At 50.2% G+C, this 24,246-nt stretch overlaps 9 protein-coding genes across 9 annotated transcripts; 4 read left to right on the forward strand and 5 right to left on the reverse strand.

Annotated features, from left to right (window-relative positions):
* Positions 1-134: 134 nt before the first annotated feature.
* AYO20_11286 (hypothetical protein) lies at positions 135-614 on the reverse strand (the record flags this gene model as incomplete). The annotated part of the gene is made up of 1 exon (XM_022649538.1): positions 135-614. One exon carries the CDS (start codon positions 612-614, stop codon positions 135-137), a length of 480 nt encoding a protein of 159 aa, XP_022494473.1.
* A 1,181-nt stretch (positions 615-1,795) lies between these two features.
* Positions 1,796-3,529, forward strand: AYO20_11287 (hypothetical protein; the record flags this gene model as incomplete). The annotated part of the gene is made up of 4 exons (XM_022649539.1): positions 1,796-1,970; positions 2,082-2,800; positions 2,858-3,193; positions 3,242-3,529. The coding sequence occupies 4 exons, from the start codon at positions 1,796-1,798 to the stop codon at positions 3,527-3,529; spliced, it is 1,518 nt and encodes a 505-aa protein (XP_022494474.1).
* A 118-nt stretch (positions 3,530-3,647) lies between these two features.
* Positions 3,648-4,646, reverse strand: AYO20_11288 (tRNA (guanine-N(7)-)-methyltransferase; the record flags this gene model as incomplete). Its single annotated transcript, XM_022649540.1, has 3 exons — positions 3,648-4,183; positions 4,242-4,423; positions 4,474-4,646. The coding sequence occupies 3 exons, from the start codon at positions 4,644-4,646 to the stop codon at positions 3,648-3,650; spliced, it is 891 nt and encodes a 296-aa protein (XP_022494475.1).
* Positions 4,647-5,069: 423 nt separating this feature from the next.
* On the reverse strand, positions 5,070-8,148 carry AYO20_11289 (hypothetical protein; the record flags this gene model as incomplete). Its single annotated transcript, XM_022649541.1, has 2 exons — positions 5,070-7,897; positions 7,953-8,148. The coding sequence occupies 2 exons, from the start codon at positions 8,146-8,148 to the stop codon at positions 5,070-5,072; spliced, it is 3,024 nt and encodes a 1,007-aa protein (XP_022494476.1).
* A 596-nt stretch (positions 8,149-8,744) lies between these two features.
* On the forward strand, positions 8,745-9,497 carry AYO20_11290 (hypothetical protein; the record flags this gene model as incomplete). The annotated part of the gene is made up of 1 exon (XM_022649542.1): positions 8,745-9,497. One exon carries the CDS (start codon positions 8,745-8,747, stop codon positions 9,495-9,497), a length of 753 nt encoding a protein of 250 aa, XP_022494477.1.
* Positions 9,498-10,830: 1,333 nt separating this feature from the next.
* AYO20_11291 (hypothetical protein) lies at positions 10,831-13,115 on the reverse strand (the record flags this gene model as incomplete). Its single annotated transcript, XM_022649543.1, has 3 exons — positions 10,831-12,378; positions 12,431-12,961; positions 13,008-13,115. The coding sequence occupies 3 exons, from the start codon at positions 13,113-13,115 to the stop codon at positions 10,831-10,833; spliced, it is 2,187 nt and encodes a 728-aa protein (XP_022494478.1).
* Positions 13,116-14,367: 1,252 nt separating this feature from the next.
* AYO20_11292 (hypothetical protein) lies at positions 14,368-15,873 on the forward strand (the record flags this gene model as incomplete). Its single annotated transcript, XM_022649544.1, has 3 exons — positions 14,368-14,516; positions 14,564-14,867; positions 14,914-15,873. The coding sequence occupies 3 exons, from the start codon at positions 14,368-14,370 to the stop codon at positions 15,871-15,873; spliced, it is 1,413 nt and encodes a 470-aa protein (XP_022494479.1).
* Positions 15,874-15,983: 110 nt separating this feature from the next.
* On the forward strand, positions 15,984-16,727 carry AYO20_11293 (hypothetical protein; the record flags this gene model as incomplete). The annotated part of the gene is made up of 1 exon (XM_022649545.1): positions 15,984-16,727. One exon carries the CDS (start codon positions 15,984-15,986, stop codon positions 16,725-16,727), a length of 744 nt encoding a protein of 247 aa, XP_022494480.1.
* A 360-nt stretch (positions 16,728-17,087) lies between these two features.
* Positions 17,088-23,518, reverse strand: AYO20_11294 (hypothetical protein; the record flags this gene model as incomplete). The annotated part of the gene is made up of 2 exons (XM_022649546.1): positions 17,088-23,006; positions 23,057-23,518. The coding sequence occupies 2 exons, from the start codon at positions 23,516-23,518 to the stop codon at positions 17,088-17,090; spliced, it is 6,381 nt and encodes a 2,126-aa protein (XP_022494481.1).
* Positions 23,519-24,246: the final 728 nt, after the last annotated feature.

Genomic DNA, 24,246 nt, shown 5'->3' on the forward strand with positions numbered 1-24,246 from the left:
TTTTTCTTTTTTTTTTTTTTTTTTAATTTAATGCGAAAGCCACCATTATTGGACGACGGGATTGGATATCAATGGTGTTGTGCACACCGAATTCGAACATTTCAGATCTTCAACACAGACAACTCAACCAATAACTAGCCCAGGGTTGGAGGGTTCTGACCTAGCATCTTGGTGAGTAAGCGCTCCGTTCTCACCCTCAAGGCTGCCACCTGCAACTTGATTTGAGTAAGATCTGGTGCTGATTCATTCGTGGTTGAACTTGAAGCTCGACTTCTCATGGTCGGCGTATCTGACATAGCAGTAGTACATGTGGTTGGAATGCTCCTGTTATCCTTGCAAACAATGTCATGGTCGGTTTGCGATCTGTCGGCCTCGTCGTGGCCGGCGGATGCTTCAGTGTCCTGGTCGAGCGTCGAGCGATTTCGCTTGCCTTGAACCCACGCCCTCACAACTTCAAGCTTAACACCTGGATGCTCCATAAAGTCCCCAATGACCCCAGTCGATTTGCACTTTTCACAAATGTCAGGAAACACATGCAAGTTGTCGTTGATATGGTTATCACAAATTTGATGGATGTTAGTAGTCACATTGCCGGCCAAAATTTTGTCCACCATGTCTGCACATTGCACGATGGTTTTGATTTTGGCATGTCCGCAAAGGTGGTAGATGGTGTGTATTTCGCACATGCTGTAGTGGCATCGGCCAACAGGAAAGCAATGTCCGGAATACAGGTGGGAAGATAGTCTTGATGGGCATCATATGTAATCCTCTCTCGACCAAGATGGAGATCTTGTACTTTGGGGAGACTGGGTACAACATACCTTGGACAATGAATTCCCATCTTGGGTCCCTTTGTTGGCACGAGTCAATTTTAGAATCTCTCCTTTGCTCCATGATAAAACAATCTGCATCTTTGTTCAGGTTTCTTTATGACCATGAGATTACAGTCAAAGGCCAACGAGACGCGGATATGTGAGACACACGGTCCTACATCTATCCTGTCTTCATGTTCTTCCCAAGTCATGGACGGAGATCGGGGGGCAGTGGCTAATAACGAGGCTGACTTGACTGGCTGGTGATAAGGCTGAGTGAATAATCCGATAACGTCGACCCATGTCTGACTGCGCATTGGGGGCCTTTGGGCCTTTGACCGCCGAGACTGCCTATCAGCTTCTAGTCCTCCTTCCAAAGGAAATGATTAAGCTGTTCCTTCTTGTCGCAGGTGAAGGTCTTAAAGGGTTGGCTGGCTGGATAAGTGAAGGCGCGGACGGGCTTATGGTTTTAGGCAGTGGCAATCCCTACCGAGTACAGGCCATGACATAAGTGGCGCTTGGAGGCGAATCTGGGGTTGAACTTGGCATGGTCTGCTAAGGGCTTGGTGGAGTCAAGCTTTTTGCCCTCCTGGCGCTACCAGTCCTCGTCGGTTTCTTTTCACGATGCTACTCTTACGATCCACTATCTCCTGGTTTGTGCGGGCCATCTATCCTCCACTCAATGCTTCGAGTTTCTCTTTCTAGTCAAGTGTCGATCATGTCCGTTTCCCAGCCTTTTTAGCTTGTCTGCGTGGTGGATGGGTGAAGACCCTGATCGTTTCCCTGGTGCGTCGAGAACTGGAACTCGCTGATTAGGTCGCCGGCGCTGACGTACATGCTTATGAGTTGATTGAAATCATGCACGCCCTTCGCCCTCCTCCTCCTGCTCTACTCAAAATCCCCTCGCGCCGCCCACTCCTCCACCTTTCGGGTCTCTTCAACACCACCAACCTCCACCTCGAAACATCTGCACCACAACCACCATGGCTGATGTACGTCGACAGTCAAGGACTCCGCGGAGGAGGACCAGTATCCAAGAAGATGCTGCCATGCTGGCGGGAATGGGTGTGAAGCAGGAATTGCAACGCAATTTCTCCTTTCTGTCCATGCTGGGACTGGCTTTTGCCATCCTCAACTCATGGACAGCCTTGGGGGCAAGTATGTCGCTGGCTCTGCCTAGTGGAGGCCCTGACTCTGTCATCTGGGGCCTTGTTGTTGCTGGCATTTGCAATTTATGCCTCGCCGCCTCTCTGGCTGAATTTCTCTCAGCGTACCCAACTGCGGGAGGCCAGTACCATTGGGTCGCCGTCATCAGCTGGAAGCGCTGGGTTCCGCTGCTCTCCTGGATCACCGGTTGGATCAATACGGCAGGTTGGGTAGCTTTAACAGCCACTGCCGGACTGTTGGGAAGTCAGCTCATCCTTGGCATCATTTCGCTCACGACGCCGTCTTATGAGCCGCACCGTTGGCACCAGTTCTTGATCTACATTGGATATAATGTTTTCGCCTTTATGGTGAATGCGTTCATAACGCGACTACTTCCCCTCGTCAACAAGGCTGCCTTGATCTGGTCCATTACAGGCTGGGTGGTGATTTCCATCACGATCCTTGCGTGCTCATCTCCAAATTACCAGGGTGGAGACTTCGTGTACCGAACGTTCATCAATGAAACGGGTTGGCCGAATGGCCTCGCTTGGCTGTTAGGTCTCTTACAAGGTGGTCTGGGGTTGACAGGATTTGACGCAGTCGCTCATTGCATAGAAGAGGTGGGAAATCCTACTGTGCTGGGTCCTCGGATCATGATTGGCTGTGTATTGATTGGCGTTTTGACCGGCTTCATTTACCTGAGCGTTCTTTTATTCGTCTCCAAGAACGTGGACGATGTTATCAGCTCTTCGGCGGGGCCGATGTTGCAAATATTCTACGACGCAACTTCGAATAAAGCCGGATCGGTCTGTCTATTGATGTTTCCGCTCGTATGCTTGCTGGTAAGTTCATCAGAGTCAATCCGGCACCGTCATTGAAATGGCTAACATTCGGCCAAGTTTGCCGCAGTGAGCATCATGACCACCAGCAGCCGAATGGTGTACGCCTTTGCTAGAGATGGGGGATTGCCGGCCTCGCGCTTCTTCGCCAGAGTGCATGGAAGACTTCAAGTCCCCCTGAATGCGCTATGGTTGACCCTCATTTTGGTCATCATATTCGGCTGCATATTTCTTGGATCAAGCAGCGCTTTTAACGCCATTGTATCCGCTTCAGTGGTGGCTTTGGGAGTCACTTATGCTATCCCACCTGCAATCAATTGTCTCCAGGGTCGAAAAATGCTGCCGGCATCTCGTCCGTTTGTACTGCCAACTTGGCTCGGCTGGACGTGCAACTTGGTAAGCCTGTCTTGAATCCAACGGTTCTAATCTCTAACAACATGACAGGTTGGAATTGCCTATGTGATACTCACGACCGTCCTTTTCATGTTCCCACCAGAGTTGCCTGTGACCGGAAGCAACATGAATTACTGCATAGCAGCTTTTGCCATTGTCTTGATTGTCTCCACCATCCAATGGTTCGTCGATGGCAGAAAGAACTACTCTGGTCCACAGATTGACCTTGATGCTCTGAAGGCTGGGGAGATTGTGGGTATGGCCCCAGAAGAGAGTAACCAAGCCAGAGCCAGTGACGATACGTTGTCCGGAGAGCAGGATAAGAAGGTGGTGCCGTAACCTTGAATTTTTTTAATTGTTTTTTTAAGCACAGTCTAGACAATTTCATTGGTTTGTGGTCACGAAGCAACCGTCAAGACCTTGTAGCATTGTCCGAGACTGATTCTGATCTCGACAATTAATCTGGCCATTCCGGGTCTTCCTTCCTTTGGAACACAGCGACGAACTTCCTTCCACCATTCCTCGTGACTTTTTTAGACTCTTCTGTTTCCTCGCTCATGACCTTGACGCAAGGGTCTGAGTCCAGATCGTCCTGCGATACTCGCTTCCACAAGTCCCTTGCATCACCGGCCTCCTCACCGTCAAAGTGCTTGACCATCCAGTGATGCAGCTCTTCAACATCCGTAATGGTATACACTAGACCACCAGGCTTTGTGACGAACGCATACTCGGCGTTGAGCTGTGCAGAAACAATCCGAGCCTTGTGCTTCCGCTGTTTGAAGTGCGGATCTGGGAAGCAGAGGAATATCTTGGACAGCTGGGCGCTGTGGAAGTAGTTTGGAAGAAACTTCATGGTGTTTGTGCGAAGAGCCGAAATATTCTGGTAGAGTCCAACTCTGCTGTCACTTGTGCCGGACAGAGTCTGGTTCTGTGTGCGTAGAGCAGCTATTCGGTCGACTACGTAGTCGGTGACTTGACTCCGCAACTCCATGCCTAGTGAGTTTTCTCCTTCAGCAAAACAGACGGGATTCGGGACATGGAGAGTGCGAACCAAGCATCAAGGTCTCTGATAACAAAGGTGACAAAGCTACCAGAAGCCCGCCGAATCCGCAGCCGATATCCGCAACCTCCACTTCCCTGGTCATCGCGCCGCCGTGTTTGCCATCTTGCGTCTGGCCGATTGCGAAAGCAGGGTAATGGCGAGTCCAGTCCATATCGGCAGGACTGGTAGGACTTGAAGAGAATCAGTCCTGCCACCCAGTCAAGCGAGACCAGGCACTTACTATGTCAAAGCATGGTCCGAAAAGGGATTTGCGTGCGCGCGCTGTCGATAGAACTTTTTCTTGGGCAGTTCGATCTTGCCGCCCCCTGTAGCACCATCGCTCCCAGCCCGCAAGCTTTCTTGGGCTCTCTTGTAATCTTCGCGTTTCTGCCGTTTGTTCGCGGGACCTGTCATGATCTGTTATTGGCAATGAGACACAATCTCCGTGTTAGCGGTGACAGAGCAACAATCTCATGGTCAAGTGTTGAAGATCTGGTGCAAATATACGGGGAGGTCAATTAGTCAAAGGCTTGGCAATGCCCCATCCATTTTTCATTTACGATGATTACACGCAGAAGTGATTCACACACAAGGGATGTGATATTGAATGCTAAAAGGTAGAGTAATACTATTCTTGTTTTTCTTATCGTCTGGTCTGTCAATGGCTCAGGCATAGCAGATCACGTTGGCCAAGAGAGGCACAACGTGAACCAGTTTCCCGCGACCAGCGGTGATATGGTTATTCTGCTACTGAATAGTTAAGTTATCGAGGAGAAAAGGAGCAACATGCGCCCTGCCGCCGCTCAAAGTTGGGTGCAGAGGTACCTATCTTACTTCTCATTTCGCCGGTAGAACCACCATTCGGACTCTTCTCTTTCCCTTGTCTCTTGCACCACTCTTCTCTTCCGAGCTCACTCGAACCTTTAGTTGCTGAAACAGCTCAACTGTGACCCCATCTTGTTCGTGGCCCTTCTCGAAGACCGTGAGCTGGTACGACTCTCCGTCAAACTTGCTCTCACGTTTGAAGGCCTCGGCGGAATTCAAGTGGAAATCCTCAAGTCGAACCAGTCCTTCGATGCCGAATTGCGGCACGAAGACCACCATACCGTTTTCGAACACTCGCATCACATACCCGTCGACATCGATGGCAGCTTTTGGTGATTTCTCAGCTCGTGCTTTGAGTGCCTGCCCGACGTAGTACTCGATACTGGCGCGGCCTGCTAGTTGAGCATTTCGATGACGGAAATTGAGATTCTGACAGACTCGCTCCAACTTGCGCTTGTTTCGAAGGTCAAAGTCGACGACTTCGCTCCCTTGGCCATCATATCCAATTGCATACGCCAACTGACGGTGGACAAGCAGATCAGCATACCGGCGAATGGGGCTTGTAAAATGGGTGTAGATCTCACTAGCGAGACCATAATGTCGGTATTCCGGTTCTGCATGTGATCCGCTGCAGAAGTATTCAGCCGACGTCATACATCGTGTGGCCATGATTCGAATCAAGGTGTTGAAGAATGGATGCTTAGGATCCACACAAAGATCCAATGAATCTGCAAGTGCCTTTGAACTTGACACGTCCAGTTCAAACCCACGCATCTTCTTCAACTGCTCACTGAGGTTTGAAAAATTCGAGGCTGGGGGTGTCGCATGTCGGCGCAGCAAAGCAGTTTGAGGGAAGACCGACTGGATCTTCCTTGCAACCGTGATGTTGGCAAGAAGCATAAATTCTTCGACCAGAGAGTTAGTGGCCAAACTCGCCTTGGTCTTCACATCGGCAAGAGAATCCGGAGATTCGCTGTCTGCTTCAATTCTGACTTCAGGGCTGGACAGGTTCAACGCTCCAGCGTCCATCCTCTTCTGACGAAGCTTTTGGGAGAGCGACAACAAGACCCGCATGCCTTGGGTCAGCTCATCCGTTGCACTTGGGTCGTCAATGCGTTTCTGAGCTTGTTCATAGGAGAAGCTCTCCTTGGACAAAATCACAGATTTGGTGAATGAAGATGTTACCACCTCGGCATCTGGTGTGATCTCCCATATGGTGGAGAATGCGTATCTTTCCACATGGGGTTTGAGGGAGCACAGATCCGTCCCGAGCAACATAGGCAACATATCAATCCTCTTATCGACCAGGTAGACGGTTGTACCACGAGCGGAAGCCTCGGCGTCCATCGCATTATTAGGTTTGACAAAATGGGAAACATCTGCAATATGAACGCCCACTTCAAAGTTTCCATTCGAAAGCTTTCTTGCATGGAGGGCGTCATCGATGTCTTGACATCCAGGAGGGTCGATCGAGCACACAGATAGATGTCGGAGATCTTGACGGCCCTGCCAGCCAGGATCTGACAAAGCAGACGGGACCCTCCAGGAGTGACCCTCTGTAGGCAGACAGTCCAAAACTGTCTTTGGAAATGGTCGGTACTGGACGTCATATTCAAGAAGCAACGCCTCAGTTTCGGCATCCTTGGTCTCTAGTTCTCCGAGGGAGCGAATGTAGTGCCCAATTGGATACCTGGTGTCTCGATCCCATGAATCAATCGTTGCAAGAATCCGCTTGCCTATCAACTCATCAACCTGACGTGTCCGAATTCGAATTTTGGGAATGCGCTTGTCCATTGGAATCAAAAAGACAGTGGTCTGTCTGTTTCCAGACGTGCTACCAGACGCCGTGTCGATGGTTCCGACCAGCTGTCTCCAATTTCTTTTGATAACCCCGACTACTTTGCAGGTTGGTTGAGCCTTTGTCTCTGCACCGGCAATGTGTGCACGGCGAACCTCTTCCTGGAGAGCACGTCTCTCATTCTCCGTAACCACGGTCTCCTCTTGTTCCTCGTCCTCCGGATTGTCGTTTTTATTGATCGTTTCCTCGTCAAGGATTTGAGTCGAAGGGGCTTTCCACTGGTCTTTTGGCAGAATCTCAACCACGACGACATCGCCAGATATAGATCGATTACTGCTCTCCCTTCCAAGAACCAGTAATGGCTTGTCAAATGCGGGGACTTTCACTGTTCCTTCCAAGTAGTTGTAGGGAGAAACATTGAAAACCCCTTGATGTAAAGTTCCAGCCTTGATTCCTGTCATCGTCCTTGACATGGAGTAATACTCTGGATAGAAGAGCTGCCCCTGGGCAGCGCGGACTTCTTGAGCATCGGCACCTTGGCTTACCATGTCGAGTAATCGATCGGCATCATCTAATCCCTCGACATATTCCCGGAGTGATAGAGCTATCAAATTCTCTGCCTGTGCCTTTCTTCTATTCTCCTGATCATTGGTGAGGACGACGATTGTTGGGGCTTTCTTGGTCACTTTCGATAGATGGTCAGTGTACCATTGTGCCGCTCTTCTCACAGCACGATCGTTCCGGTCATTGATAGACTCGCCACTCTCACGTCGTACCGCGGTCTCCAGATGGAATTCGTTGAAGAAAAGATAGAAACGCTTGTCATCACTTTGCACCAACGCCATCAGCCTGTTGTAAAGAGGAAGACTCCTATTCTTCAACTCTTCTAGAACCGTCTGCAATACAATAACGTCGTGAAAGTGAGCAGGTTCTTCAAGGAGGTCCATTGCGCTAAGCAAGACATTGGTATCGGGAACAAGGTAGTGGCCGTGGGTAAAGGTTTTGGTGCCGATCGGTCGCTTCGATAGGACAAAGTTGGGGACTGATGTTCCTGTCAGTGTATGAAGGATGTATCACGTAGAAAAACGAGCACATACCAGCTCCATTGGCGTCGGGCGCGGCAGTGGAAGCGCAAGCAGTACACAATTGCGACGAACAGGGTATGTCTTTTCTCAGATACTGTTCTCTCACGACTTTCTGGACTCGACCGCTTTTGGTCGACCGAATAAAGACTTTGCTGGAAATATTGCCAGCAGTTGCATCAGCGGCGAGGCCTCGCTTGAGACTTTTCATCTCGGCTGCCTCGTATCCGCGAACGCTACAAATGAAGGGCGAAGGAAGGGTGCGAGCTCGAAGTACTGAAGGCTACTTGAAATTGTCGAAAGTTCCCCCCTACATCCTTGTGTGAAGATTGCGCTATGGCAGTGAACACTCCACAGAATGTCTCTTACGGCGAGGTTTTCAAGCTCCGTTTGCGAACTCAGGCCGAAAAAGCAACCCACCTTGAAAGGACGGGGGATCATCAATTCCATCCCGCCGGCTCCCCGCGCAGTGCTACTGGTCTACGGAGGAGACGGTACTTCGGACCTGATCCCAAATGGCACCTGCGTTTGTCCGACATTATGGATCTTCTTTGCTTGCTTGAGTTCTTGGAGGTTCTGGGCCGCATGCTGTGCCATCGTGAGGCCTGTCTTCATCATGGGATACGATCCACTCGGTTCCCTCATTGGAGGCCGTTGTAGCTGAAAATCCTACCGCGAAGGAACTGGTATCTTTCCTCCATTCCCTTTTCACTACCTTCGAGTCTCTGTCTCTGGCTCGATCCCGCTAGCCAGACGAAGCTTTGTCTACTGCAGGTCATGAAATGATAGTGGGAGACATACACCATCATGTCTGAGAAACCACCATACGTTGTCCCACCTACAGCCGACTCGGCTTCTACTGCCCGTCCTGCGACGTTCATCTTTCTCCACGGTTATGGGGACGACGCCGAAGGCCTCCCATTGGGTCTTGCCCAACAGTTTCAGTTCTACAACAAGATGCAGTACTTGAAATGGGTCCTTCCGAATGCGCCGCACAACCACGAAGCCATGGCTCGAGCATGGTACGTCCCCAAAGCCCTCCCTAATGCGATGAAGCCTCGAGTCCCCGGCCACGAAGACGAGGAGGATGCCCTGGATGACGAGGCTGGAATTATGAAGAGCGTGGATATGATTGACCGACTTGTCGAGCAAGAGATCAAGGGTGGCACACCTCCAGAGAGGATTGTCGTCGGTGGATTCAGTCAAGGTTGCGCAGTGAGCCTGGTCTGGGGTTTGACGGGAAGACTCAAGGACAAAGTCGCCGGAATGCTCTGCTTGTCTGGGTATTTGCCCCTACGGGACCGAATATCGGAGCTGAGGAATGAGCGAGAGAATAAGGACGGAAAGGACAACAAGGACAACAAAAAATGGTTTTACGTCCACGGGACAATGGACATGTTGGTCCCTTCAAAATTCTTCGTGCAAGGTAAGGAAGAACTGGTCAAATGGGTTGAGAAGGACAATGTCGAAGAGCATTTATACCAGGGCATGGGACATTCCACTAGTTCGGCCGAGCTGAGGGATATGCTGGCATTTTTTGAAAAGGTCATTCCAGAGTGAAAGGCATTGTGACCTGCCGATCGACTGGTCCGGTTCATCATACAAAAAACCCCATGGGACTAATCCAGCAAGCATGGGTACTAAGCTGTGTGAAGATGTAGCATAAAAGATCGACTTCTGGAAGTAGACGGGTCCAGCTCTTTGTGCGACCCCATAAACCCCAGCAACCGTGGCTGATTGTTGATCCCCTGATCGTAAATCTCCTCAGATCTCTCCTAAATATTGATTTGGCTCCGATGCTGGCACCCGTGATATAACCTCACATTGTGCCACTTCAACGTGGGCAACTCTAGCAAATGCAAGCAATTTCGTTAGCAAACGTCTTTCCCTCACTGCTGGAATTTCGATGACCATGCGCCCTCTGCTGAAGACGGACGACTGACTTTGATCCATCCATGTCAAGCAGATTATGAGGCGATGGCTGCCTTTCCAGCGCCAGTCCTTCTTGCAGCAACGTTCTCCTATTTCCACACCACCCGAGTGTCTCGAGCCCAGGAAAAAGTCGACGAAAAGAGGAGCTGGCATCCCACACACCCCGCTAGGTGTGGCAAAACTTTCGTGACAGAATAGAGGCATAAAAAGAATGACAGGGAGAAAAAACAGAAGGAAGACGTACCGCTCCACATGATCCACAAGTCTTGCTCCCCGAAGATATTGACGCTCCACATTTAGGACACCCTGAGTGAGACATAGTGTAGCTTCTGAGAAGTGAGGTGTAGTCCTGAGACAAGAAGTAATGGCCTCTGAGATAGATGTGTTAATAATGTGCAGTGGACGTGACCAAGGGTGAAGTGAATTTTGATGTGAGGGGGGGGTTCAGTTCTCGAGTCTTACTGGTTTTATATTAGCTGATAGATGCCCCTCCATTAGCATCATCGCTTACTGTCGGACCGCCTTGTACTCGATACTCAACAATACATGGGAACCGCGACAGCCTACCAGTAGAATTAATCTGTCATGGTCAAAAGCCTAGGCTCACCATGTGCTTATGTAATTAAGAGTGCATCTATGTGTAGAAGATGTGTAGCTCCCTGGTGTATGGCAATGCTAATGTTAGTGAACCGCCCTGTCTTTTATCTTTAACCTTGTCCTATTGGGCCTAATGGGTTGTATTAGGAAAGGCACGGTCAACCATTGAAGAATTCTGCAGAGTAGATCTACCAGCTTCAATTCTTTACATCATGACAATGGAAGATTTCAACTTCTATCACCTCCTTGAATTTACATAACCAATTGCGATCCAGCATGGCACCCAGGGGCCTTCAGAATTCCGTCCCCAGTGAGGCAGGAAATCCGGGCAGAATACCCTAGGTGCATGGTTCTGTTCGTTAACTCATGTGGAGTCCTCCGGACTCAGTCCTTTGACGTCCGACTTTATCTCCTTTTGTTCCATTGGTCCTTGACTTCCCATGGCATTCTCTGAGGATTGAGAATTCTTTGATTCGCCAGCGACCACGCCATCAACCGTCTTCCTTCGACTGGATATCTCAACGAAGAACTCACGCCAGAATGTTCGAGTCTCCCATATGGGTAGAACTCCACAGATCCCAAGGGCACAAAACACCCAGATGAAGCTGACAGCGACATAGAATGTAAAGAACCCTTTAGTGTAGATGTAATGACTCAAGAACATCGGAATCGGAATGATGAAGTCCATGCTGACCGAAAGAACTGTCGCGAGAATCAGAGCCATATAGTAGGTGCGTTGGAGTGATTTCGGATTGTCAAGGAATGCAGCATCTTCGGCTTCTTCCTTCTCTTCGTCAATGACAGTCGGAAGTTCGGCGTTGTGATTTGGATTTGACAGCTCGTCCTTTGGTGCTTCACTTGTTTTTGTTTCAGCGATTCCAGTTGCAGCATCATCAGTCATCATATCTTGGACGTTTTGTGCCGGTACGACATTTCCATATAAAGATGTTTTGGCATTGATATCGCGTGTGATTGCCCAGTCAAAATCGTCCGGTTTGACCCAGGATACTAAACATGTAACAATGAGGCCGGTGAGGACTCCTGCCATGTTGCCTGCAAGGGTCGGATATGAGCCTCCAGTACTAGCAACGCTGAGCTCTCCATAATGGACTTTTGCTTCAACCAGCCACGCAGTCAGTCCAGCTGCAAGACCGCAAAGAGCGCCACTGATGGCTCCAGCGCGAGTTTGGCCTTTCCATGTCACAGCAAATGCAGCAGGGAAAACTGCACCGCCAATGAGCAGTCCCATGACGAGGAAAAGCCATCCAAGGTCGATGCCAATAGCGTTCCAGATACAGGCAAACGCTGCCATGACCAGGCCAAAGAAGCAGATCATCACATGCGACACGAAGATGAGATCTTTGGGAGTGGCATTCGGCTTGATGTACACCTTGTAGACATCAAACGTCAGAATTGATGATGTAGCAATCAATTCCGAGGATGATGAGGATGTTACGGCCATGAAGAGTGTGATAAGTAGACCAACAGCACCGTGCTTCCCGAGTAAAGCTGCAGCGCCGAAGGGAGCGGACAGTCCAGACGATATCTGAGATGAAGTCATCTTGTGTGGATAGGTAGGATAGGCTGGGTTGTCCGTGAGGGCCACTGCAGCAAGACCAAGAGTCGTGGCAAACCCAAACGGAATTGCATACCAAGCAAAACCTCCCATGATGTAGCCTCGGACCGCGGTAGTTGGACGGCTGGCGATAGCCCTTTGCCAGTAGCCTTGATCGAGAAAGACTGTACCCATGCCGGAGCAGAGCTGTATAACTCCGAATATCAAGCCATAGTTTGATTTCAGAGTGAGATATGAACCATTCTGGTTTCCTGCAACGGGTCGTACGTTTCCTGCATGAACGAGCAGGTCATACATCTTCCCAGGCGAGCCGATCAGATCATTAGAAGTATATACCTACCAATCCTCGTCAGCTTGATCTCGAGTCTGCTAAAGGGGGCGGACTCACGCTGAACATAAAGTATAAGATGACGACCATAACAATGATTGTATGAGAATAGTCGCAAAGGAATGTTGCTCGAAGTCCACCGAGGACAACATAGACACATACTCCAAGAGGAATGAGAAAGACAGCTGCATAGACATTCATTCCTGTCAATGAAGTGACAACTGCACTTCCTCCCAACAGTAGTTGTGATGCCACAAGGATGTTGGTCATCAATGCAAAACAGATGAAGATTATATGGGTAAGCTTTCCGTATCGATAGTATATAATCTCCAGGAATGTGTGACAACGTGGCGCGTTTTGTTTCAACTTGCATGCGAGGACCGAAAACATGAAGATCTGCACTGTTGCCCCTGCTGCATACCAGAAAGGGCCAGAGACTCCATATTCGTAGGTGACAGTACTGGACTGAAGTAATGTGGCCGCCCAAGTCCAAGCGGAAACGACTCCACTGGCAATGAGTCCAGGTTTGACACTTCGACTGGCTGTGTTGAATTCTTCGCTCATCTTGGTGGAATATTTGGTGTACCGGTTCTGCAGTTACTTAGTACAAGATCAGAGTCAAAACTGTTTCACGTACCTGGAGGTATGAAACACCTGCCATAACGAAGGCAAAGAAGAATCCAATTCCAATGACGACGCCATATCCGGCACCTTGCGGAAGGACGGGTTGGATAGCGCTGGACATGGTGATAGATACCGAGTAGTCAGTCTGGACGAGGTTTGATTTCAAAATGCAATGAATCAAGTCGAAGAAGACTTATATACATAATCACATGACGACAATAGTTCCTGGGATAACAATAGTATGGAGCCTCGACAATGATAAGTACCTCCCTGATAATTCGCTGGCTTGAAAGAGGATATCAGTCTCAGGTGTTACTCCATGATGCTATCAGGCCGCGGGTGGCACAAAGGTGAAAGCCTCTGACACTTATCTCCGCATGGAGGACGTAAAATCAGAATGATGGTGCCTTATCATGTTTGTTGGAAACATGTTTGAAGAGAATGAGAATGTCTTCTTCATGGGCCCTGCTGAATGCCCTGCTGATCCCTTGAGAGCTAAGTAGATTGTAGCACGGCTGACTCGGTTGTTCGTCAATATGGTAGTTGACACCGAGCAGGCGTTATCTCTTCGATGGCGAGACTGATTATGGTGCAAGCATTCTCATAGTAAAAATGCAAAGATATTGAGGCCACTGATCATTCCGGATTGCTGAACGGGTAGGGCACCACGAGCTCCCGTAATGAATAGCCAATGGCCGTTGCGGGATCCAGATTCTAGGATGATGCGGGTCATGAGATCCACTCAGAGAGAAGTCATATCGCGGTATGTTGTTTCGTTGCCTGAGATGTTTCTTACATGGGGAACAAGGTGTAATCAAGTCAAGGTGAATAACCTTAACCCCAAGTGGCTGAACTTGAACCTAAATCCCCCGATTGAGATTAGGGTAGGCCTATGGCGCGCAGATCATCAACCGTCATTGGATACTACGCCCACATATTTTGCAGATCTTCCGAAAGCCTATTATATAGCCCAGAAAGGCAACGGATATACGCGAGTCCCCTGCTCCATCAGACCCTCTTATGAAAACAGATAAGACATGTCTATTGGCTTCTCACTTTCCACCTCCAGGAAATCTAGCTCACCGTAGAAGCGCCCAGCTCCGAGTGATTCCTTATTTGAGCAGGAGAGCCTGAAACACCTAAGCTGGGGCTCTTGTGGAGCTCTATCGTGGGGATTGAATGATAAGAGAGATAAGGCTAACAGGTTGAAGTAAGTTATACACGACTGAACAGGTCTGAAGGCATCCAGGAATGTAAGGTCGGCTATAGAGCTGCTATTGTCTGAAATAAAGGACGGTGAACTTGTCTAGTCGCAAGGACACTTTGGCCGATTGTCACTCTCAGCTCGCCTTCGCAGTCCTATTTCATTCAAGATGTTCAGCCATACAATCACCTACTCACTCCGTAGAGCTTATACTGTCAAGAAGCTTTCTTCATTGACCCTGACTGGCTCTCGCCTATATGCGACCGTCAAACCTGCCCCTCTGGCAGACAAGCTCTCCGTCAACAGCGATCGATTATGGTAAGATAGAAGGGATGCAAAAGGAACCTGACTGACACAGCTACCAGGCGCGACATTCACTACACAGCTCAGTGGAGTGCACCCTCTCCGGGCGGTGTGACTCGACTCTGTGCGGATGAGAATGACAAGAAGGTCCGCGACTGGTTCAAAGAGCAACTTATTGAACTTGGAGCCGATTACAAAGTTAGTGTTCATCATTTCGAAATGGATTTGGCTTACAGAAATCAGGTCAATGCTACCGGTACTCAATTTGGGGTATTCGAGGGAGAGGACAACAGCATCCCCCCTATTGCTATGGGAAGTCATTTGGACACAGTCGCAACGGGTGGAAGATTTGATGGTCCTCTTGGAGTAAGACATCCCTGTCCGTCTACTCCGAGTCTCTAACATCTATCAGGTTCTCGGAGCCTTAGAAGTTATTCGAAGCTTCAAGGAGCAGGGTATCAAGACCAGAGCTCCGATAGTTCTCATCAACTGGACGAACGAAGAAGGAGCACGATTTTTTCCTTTGCTTGGATCATCTATCGTCTATGCCGGTCGCTCCACTGTGGAACAAGCCCATGCAGCAGCCTCGAACGACGCATCGGAATTGACCATGGGCAGCGAATTGAAGAAGATTGGTTACATCGGTGATGGACCAAATACATTCGAGGAGTTCCCCATCTCAGCGCACTTTGAAATCCACTGCGAACAGTCCACAGACCTGGAGAAGGCGGGTAAGCCTGTTGGATGGGTTGAAGGTTGGCAGGGAATGACTTGGTACGATGTCGTCTTCAATGGAGAAGACGGCCATGCCAATACCTACCCCATGTATGGCAGGCGAGATGCTCTGACCGGTGCAGCCAAACTCATTTGTGAGCTGGAAAAGCTCGCATATGAAAAGAATGGTGCCAGTACCGTGACTGGTATTCATAGCCGTCCATGGGGAGCCTGTAACATCCAGTCGAAGACGAAGATCACATTTTGCTTGATGCATAAAGAAGCTGAGGGATTGGAAGCCATGGGAACGTCCATCATGGAACGGGTGAAAAGTATTGCTTCTCTGCACGGGCTCGAAGTTGAAACCGATCGAACCGTGCATCTCTTGCCCGGCAACTTCTGGCCTGAAGCAATTGATTGCGTCAGACTTGCGTGCGGTGACAAGGGCATTGCTTCTCGAACCGGAACAGGCCATGACTCGACAATGACAACATTACTGTGTCCAACTGCCATGGTATTTGCCCGGGCTAAAGATGGTATCAGCCACTCTCCAAAGGAATGGACGTCTCAAGAGGACTGTGCGGAAAGCGCGCTGGTTCTCGGGAAGTCAGTACTTAATTTCGACAGTTACCTTAAGGAAAAGGCTTTGGAGAAGTAAGGAACAAATAAAGACTGTGGATGTTATGCCAATATAGTGTCAGAGCTACTTCCTGTATAGCCTAACGGGGTTAGACCTCTTGTTAGGAACTTTTGAACGTGACCTCGATGATGTGCTGGCAGGATATTGAGGAAGTTGATGCTACGGTTACTTTCCCGCCTGCGAGTCTGAAAGTCTATGCTTCGAGGCCACCAATCGTTGATGAGAGCACGAGAAGAACTACTAAATCTAAAGTACAGCCCTTGACTGCCGAAATGATCGTAGATAACTTGCCTGTCTGGCGGATTGGACCTCCCCAGGGCGACCAAATCGCGCGTGAGTCGCTACTCTACGCTGATTTGGAGCCATCACATACTACCCCGGGTACTGGATACTTGAGCAGTTCGTCAGTCAATTCTTTCTTCCAAACCTTGATTCTCGGAGGATGGGGTATGGACCCTGAAGACCTGATGGGGGTTGAAAATCAGTCGAGCTTCTTGGCCGCGACCCAGCATCTCTACCGGAGGTATGTGGCCTTGTATATCAACGCCAATATGCGCGGGACATACGCCGCTGGTGCTCGACCCCCTGTCTACAATGCCACTTTCTATAGCGGCACCAGGCATCGCCTGATACAGAACAACTCATCCAAGATTGCACTTCAAGACATTCTAGGAATAATGATCCTCTTCAGCCTCCTGGCATACGCGACATTGCCGATATGGAGCATCCAAAGATCGTTGCCTCACAACCCATGCACCATTGCCGGCATGATGAGCTTCCTCGCCGGAGACTCTGTCTGTTCCAGGGGTATTACTCCTGTAGGCGCACGATTTGGCATTGGTGTCCAGAACTCCGCTGGAGAGGCCAAATGAGGGCTGCTAATCCGTCTCGCCGTGTAAAGACTGTCCATTTAGACTTCTCCTTCACTTTTCAAGGCTTCTTGCGAGATTCCAGGCTCCATGCCCCCTATCCACCCCGTAAGATACAATAATGTTGCGCTTCGATCGAGTGCTGATCGGGCTCTATGATCGGATGGCGCAAGATTACTGCAGGAGAGTATCTCTCTCGTCTTCCGCCCCTATGAGATAACAAGACTTTATGTGTATTGGTATATGTATTCTGACCCCAAGCCTCTGCTAAAGAGCGGAGGAAATGGATTTCATATCGGTCAACTACTATCAAGAGCATATGTATACGTCAAGTAAAAGTGAGCAAGCTACTCTGGACTGAGATCAATTCGCCGGTAAAGCAGGGAATAAGCCATCAAGCCGAAGGACCTCCTCTGGTCGATGGGCAGATACTTCTTCAACAGCTGCAGCCAATTCAGCGAGGAGGTTCTCCACCAGGATTTGATCATGTTCACTCCCGACAACACCGACGTGCGTCTGCCCTCTCTGGACGAACGAGACGGCCTTCACAGGATGGGCCGCGTCGCCGTGTGGATTCTGGATCTCCACCCTGCAAGTCTCCCCCGCGAAGGGCATTGTGTCATAGTCTTCGAAATCCTGGTGGTGGACGACGGAATCGAAGAATAAGCGTGGTGGTGTCAGCAACGACGAGCCCGACGAAACCGACGAGGATGGTGGTTCTGGGGGCGACCATTGCGTATTACAGTTCTTGAAAATCTCCCCAAACCCAACAAAATCATAGGCAGCGGACTCGGCACTCTGCCTCTGCACGAAGCGCAAGAGGTCCATCGCCGTCCACCCCGCCTCGAACGGAACCCGCACCGGTGTGAACTGGTAGCATGGACCCATGACCTTATCCACATCGGGCACGTCCATGTTGCGGCCAGAGGTGATGCAGCCGAATGTCACGTCGTGTTGCTGCAGACGGCGGGCCAGGACCACCGCCCATGCCCCGGTCAGTAGGCTCGCTGTTGTGATCTCCGTGGGACGGCGGGAAGTTTCGACCGGTTTGGTCAGGAATATCGATCTTGTGTTCGCGTGCTGTGCTGACGTTCCCTCCAATATCGATAATTTGGAGTTGTCCAGAAGATTGCGCCAGTAATTCAGGGCCGGTTTCTTGACGCGTTCATCGCTAAGCCGGGCCATGTAGGCGGAGAACGGCCGGAAACCATCCACGGTTCCTCTTGCATATAGAGTTTCCAGGTCTCGAAGCAGCCTGGGCAAGGAGATACCATCGTATTGAGCATGGGATAGTCTTACAACGAGGCAGCTTTTGCCATCTGTACCTTGGACATGGAAAATCTTGAAGAAAGGCGATCCTAGGGGGAAATCCGATTCTACGTCTGTCTTGCAGAGTGCGACGACGTATTTTTCAAGATCTCCTTCGAATTGGTGCATGCTCAGGAGAGAGTCCAGCTTCTCCAGGACAATTTGAAAGAGCGACGACTCGTGCTCGATAAAGACTGTGCGGAGAATGTCGTGAATCGTGACCAGTTCGTTGCAGGCACGGATGAGGTTGTCGAGATTGATGCCCTGTTCAAAGTACAACATGGTGTATTGTATGGATGTTCGCGGGGTCTGGATTGTTGCCCTGACATCAATCGCTTGAGACTCGGTCACTGGCATTGCATCTTGAATGAACCAGCGTGGATTAGCTAGCTTTGGTCGCACAACGTCGGACAAGAACTGGCCTAAGTCGTCCACTCCGTCTAATATCGAGAAGGGCTTGTAATCCTGCGCCTTCTCCATGGACACTTGGTTCACTTTCAACGCTCTGGCGGCGTCGCGGAGCTTCATGTTTTGGAAGATGTCGGCCACTGTCAAAGTATGTCCCTGAACCCGAAGACTCGATGCCAATTTCATGGCCAGCACAGAGTCCCCTCCGAGCCGGAAGAAGTTGTCGTCCAGGTCAATCTTGTCGGGGCTCATTCTAAGTATCTTCGCCCAGGCAGACCGCACGATGTTCTCTGGGGTGGTCAAGCTTGCTTGGGTGGTGGTTTTCTTCCATACCTCCTTCAAGTTTTCCTGTAGGGTTGTGAGGACAGACCTAGGAATTCTGGATGCTATCTGGTTTAATTGGTTATGATCGACTCGTCCCGTCTCAGTCGGTATTTTGTCGACCACAATGTACGCAGAGGGAAGCATGTATGGTGGCAGGGAGTCGTGGATGAGTTTGTCAAGCTTTTTTAGGGCAATAGTAACGCTGGGGTGAATCGTATCATGGATCGTTAGGTGTGATCTGGATGGCCCGGGTGCATCGTAGGGTATGTCATGTTTCGCTGCCATGAGCGGAACATGCTCCTCCTGAGAGGGCTGTTGCTCGACGAAAACAACCAATTCAATCTCGGCCGAGTGCTGATCCCCGTCCAGTGGCGATTGGTATACAGCTGCCGCGGTGCGGGTTGTTGACGGAAGATGCTTGGCGAGATGAGCTTCGAGGTCTGCGATGTCTACTACGTGGCCTTGGATGGTCGAGCGATTCTCCTTTCGACCGACGAAAACGAGGCTGCCGTCGTCTTGTAGCTGGACCAAGTCACCGGTCGATTGCACTGTTCCGGATCGGCCAGCGCAAGTGGAGCTTCCAGCCAGAAGCCAGGTGGGAGACGAAGTGGTATCAGCTGTAAAGAAAGACCCTTCCAGCCAAAGCTCGCCAATACTGCCAATGGGCGACAAGAGGGACGGACTTTTTGGGTTACATACCCAAGGTACCACCGCAGGAGGATATATTGATCCTTGGTTGATACTTGCATCTGCTCGAAGCCTTCCGGATGAATTGTCCAAAGACAAGGGAGGAATTTTGTTCCAACGCCAGATCTGATCGAGCTCGGTTTCCGGTAGACAGGAAATTTCGTTTAGCTTTCGAAAGGGATCCTTCATCAGCTGCAAGCAAGCCGTCTCTAGCTGGGCGAGTACTCGTTTCATTTGTGCGACGTCAACTAGGCTGGTGTCGAAGCTCGCACAGATCCTCAAACTACCTTTTTGTGTTCCAAAGGCCAACATAAGTGGATAAGGGTTAAAATGCAGTGCTTCATGGACGACATCCGTCTGCCCAAAACCAAGTTCGGCGCCCACGTACTCTGGTTCTGGTTGGATGACCAGGCCCGTACCGGCTTCGCATGCGTGTTGAGCATCCCTGCTAACCTTTCTGATGTTTTGCATTCCGACATGTTGGTACTTTGTACGTACAAGTACGGCTTCTTGCACAGTTTGTAGGTAAGATTGCACAGAGCTCGTCCGGTTGATATGTATGCGCATTGGTAAAGTCGCGATCAATGGGCCTTCGATGTTTTCGACCCTCGCCAAAGGAATATCTCGACCTGTGAGCGTCTCGCCGAAAACGATGTCGTCGCTGCCTGTGTACTGTGACATCACGAGCGACCATGCACCGCGGATCAGTGTAGCTATTGTGAAAGTTGATCCAAGGGTTGCCTCCAGAGCAAATTGATGTTCTAGCATGCCGTTGGGGTTCGGCAAATAATCTCTAGAAGGCAGACGCGGGAATTGAGGTCCAACAGCTCCTTCCAATTCCTGCCGCCAGAACTCTTGAGCCTCGACTTCGTTCACGTCTCGCACATATCTGACAAAGTCCTTCATTTCAGCGCGTGGCTCGATTTTCTCATCCCGCAGGGCTTTGCTGACTTTCTGGAGTATCAGAGGCTCAGACCACCCATCGTAGACGACGTGATGGATGGTCCAGACCATGTATCGTTTGTCATCTTTTGAGTTGTCGACGATGGCATATCGAGCTAGATTTTGACCAAGTTCCATCTTCTCACTCTGGTCATCATCAAGATATTGCGCTAAATTAGTCGAATATCTCCAGACGATGCTTTCTCTTAACACAACTTGCTGCAAACCGGGATCTTGGAGTTGCACTAAGCGAGTGCGCAGCATAGGGCTCGCCGCGACAACCTCCTCCCAAGCCCTTTTCCAGGCATCAAGGCTGATTTGTGACGGTATACAAGTGACTCTCTGCGCGATATACGCTCGTCTTGATTTGAGGGAGAAGGTAAAAAGCGATTCTTGTGATGGTGTACAGGGGTAGATGTCTTCGACGGAGGCTGGATCTGTACCACACCATTGTGAAGCTTCGAGGCGGGCACTCTCGGCATCTTGGGAGATCATTGAAAAAGCTGGCGTTTCTGTCCGCGCTTGAGAGCTGCAGATTTGGACAGTGTCGGCCATCGCTAAGAGAGAAGGGCAGCGAAAAATGTTCGCCACTGTGATATCGAGACCTTGAGCTCTACAAACAGAGACAAGCTTCATTGCCATCAACGAGTCGCCGCCTAATGCAAAGAAATTGTCGTCAGGCCGAATGGTTTCGGGGTCAAGTTGCAATGTCTGACTCCAGGCCAGCCGCACAAGTTGTTCAAGATCGCTCAGCTGTCGAGGAGCGCTCTTAGTCGTACCTTGGTCTAGCTGTCGAAGATCGAATGTGGCACCGAACTGCCTCAGTCTTTTGCGATCGGTCTTGCCTGATATCATCACAGGAATGTAGTTGACCGGTATATATGAGGTTGGCACCATATATCGTGGCAGGACCTTGGCCAACTCCACATCGGCTGCTGACAGTATTTCCTGTAGATCCTTGTGGAGAGGTACCCACTGTAGATCGGTAGGCTCTTGTCCTCTCAAAGACTGAAATGCAATGAACGCCATCAGTGTAGGTTGACCTCCCGAGCCTGAAGGCACAATCACCTCAGCAACGACGTTGGTGCCCGGAGGGAGTCTAGCTTTGAGCTGGTACTCGATTTCTCCTAGCTCGACGCGTTGTCCGCGCAATTTGACCTGAGTATCCTTCCGCCCGATGAAGATAATACCACCAGAGCCATCGGGATCATATTTTCCAAGATCTCCAGTCTTGTATAGGCGACCTCGGCGACCTTCATAGCCATTATGGCCTGCGACGAGCCACGACGGGTCACTGATAAAAGCCGCTGCGGTTTTGTCGGGATCATTCAAGTAGCCTTGTCCCACAATAGGACCTTCGACAAGTAGTTCGCCCACAGCACCCACCGGCATGAGCAATTCGTGATCAATGGGATCAACAATCCACATGGCTGCGCCATTGCCTCTCCCGAGGGATACATAGTCTCTGCCGGTGGCAGCGCTGCTGTTGACCATACATCCGATCGTGCATTCGGATGGACCATAGCCTATGACGATCCTAGTGACTTGGCCCCAGCGCGTCACCTCTTTTGCAGTAGCTGCCTCCCCTCCGAGGCCCAGGGCACTGAGCGATGCCACAACATCCGGGTCCAATATTCTGGCCACCGAAGGGGTCAGACCGGCATAGGTGACTTGCATTCTTCGCATTGCTCCATTCAAGTCGTTCATTCGATCTTCGTCAGAGGGAATGCAGAGACATCCGCCCCTCGAAAGAGTGCAAAGCATGCTGTCGATGCTGACATCAAAAGCATACGACGCAAAATCGAGAACCCTAGAGTTCTCCGTATAACCGACTGCCTCTGCCCGAGGAATGGCACTGCTTGTGTAGGTTTCATGAGAAATCAAGACTCCTTTCGGGACGCCGGTGCTGCCAGAGGTGAAAATAATGTACATTAGAGTAGATGGGGGAACGACTGTCAGTTTTGGCGTGACTTGCGAACATGAGGCGTGTTTGAACGATTCCTCTTCCACAACCATGAGGTTCCCATCGGGCAAGATTGCAGCCGAATAGTCATGTTGTTTCCGAGATGTCAGCATCGTCTTTGCTCCGACCTGTTTCGCCATGGTTTGCAGACGAGCAAGCGGAAGGGTTGGATCCATCAGCACAAATGTCGCCCCTGCTTTCATCACCGCCAGCACGGCAATGATGGTCCATCTTGACTTCTCAAAGCACACTGGCAGGACGTCGTGCAACTCGACACCCATCTCTTTCAACGAGTGGGCAATGGATGTAGAATATTGGTCAACTTCGGCATACGTCAGGTTGCCATCCCAGGATAAGATTGCTAACTTGTCTTTGAATATTTGGGCTTGCTCGGAAATTACTTCGTGCATGCAAAAGTTGTAGGATGGTGGTAGTGGGTGATTCCACTTCCATATTTCATCCAGATCAGCTGCCGTCGGCCGAAGACCACTTTCAATGGGGTTGCTCGGATTTGAAATGCACATTTTGACAGCATCGACCAGTGCTATTACGTGTCGTGTCATCGTGTATGGCAGCATGTTTTCTGTCTGCCATACTGGACGAATTTTGAGACGACCCTCGTCAAATTTTACTTGGAGGTGCAGTATACACTTCGCTCGACAGGTCAGCAATAGGACGCTCGAGTTCATCATATACTCACTTGGTCATTCGCTTCCTCAGGCGTCTGGGCCAAGGAACTGGTGCTCAACAGAAGCGAAACAGGGCCCGTGCCTTCAGGTAGCTGAGTTTCGATACATGCCGTGATGTGGCGAGCGATTTTACAACCAACTTGCCCGAAACTGTCTTGCAAACCTGTCACAAATTCATCCATCACCAAGCGCCTTTTGGCCGGACCGTGAAGAGCACCATTTCCTCGACCTTCGTAAGCCCAATCAAACCAGATGTGGCCTTCATCTTGTGTTCGTAGGAGAACGAGGAGCCATGCGAGAAGCAGGATTTCCTCTCTCAGGCCCGTCGGAGTGACTTGTGTTTCAGATTCAAGGCCGGCTATCTTGAAAGACCAGAGGCCCTCGGCGTCAGCCTCTCTGGCAGACAATATATTGGCAGAGTCGCCGTTTGCCAGCCTTCGATCATCGCTCTCGTCGACTTGTATAGAGCCCATTCTGCGGGCAGTTCAGCTTTCGCGATTGCTGGCTGAGTTCAAGATCGAGAAAGTGAGCTGGTCTTGAAGCTGTGCTCCATTCGATTGAGATTCAGACGAGTCACTAAATCATCCCAGCGCAAAGGTTTGATTGGCATTTTGGTGAGGAGCGGGAGGCGATGCTCCACACAGGGACCTGGCGTAGCCGACCAGGTGACATTTCTCATGTCTGTGGACTTGGCCTGATGCCCACATCGGGTTGAAGGCAAGCAGGCATTTGCAGAGGAGTACATGCTCCAGCGAGAGACAGAGACGGTCCAGTTATTTCCATGACAGACCTGGTCAAAAAAAGGGTTTCGTATTGAAATACAGCTTGTCTCAAGACGCCGGTATTGTACCACGGTATTCATTCCGGTTCGCTCTGCACGATATATGAGGGGCGAAAGATCGGTTGTGGGCAATATGGACAAAAATGACAAAATGTGGGCGATGTTGGGGGACTTGTCGTTAGCTCAATACCAAGCCTCTAGCGTGGGTGTCGGCCAATACAAGTGATAATCTAATCTGATAAAGATTTTTCACAATCCTCCTCTGTGATTTGGCCACGTCGCCGCCTTCGGGAAAACATGGGCATGGCATTTGCACCATCAAAAGCGCGACGACAGCCGATCGTCAGTGGACACGCCCGTTGCAACGTCTCTACCTAGGTAGGAGTACTCACTACCCTACTCGTACAGGATGACCCCCGT

The sequence above is a fragment of the Fonsecaea nubica genome (genome assembly GCF_001646965.1).
Source record: "Fonsecaea nubica strain CBS 269.64 chromosome Unknown Scaff144, whole genome shotgun sequence".
Taxonomy (NCBI): Eukaryota; Fungi; Ascomycota; class Eurotiomycetes; order Chaetothyriales; family Herpotrichiellaceae; genus Fonsecaea; species Fonsecaea nubica.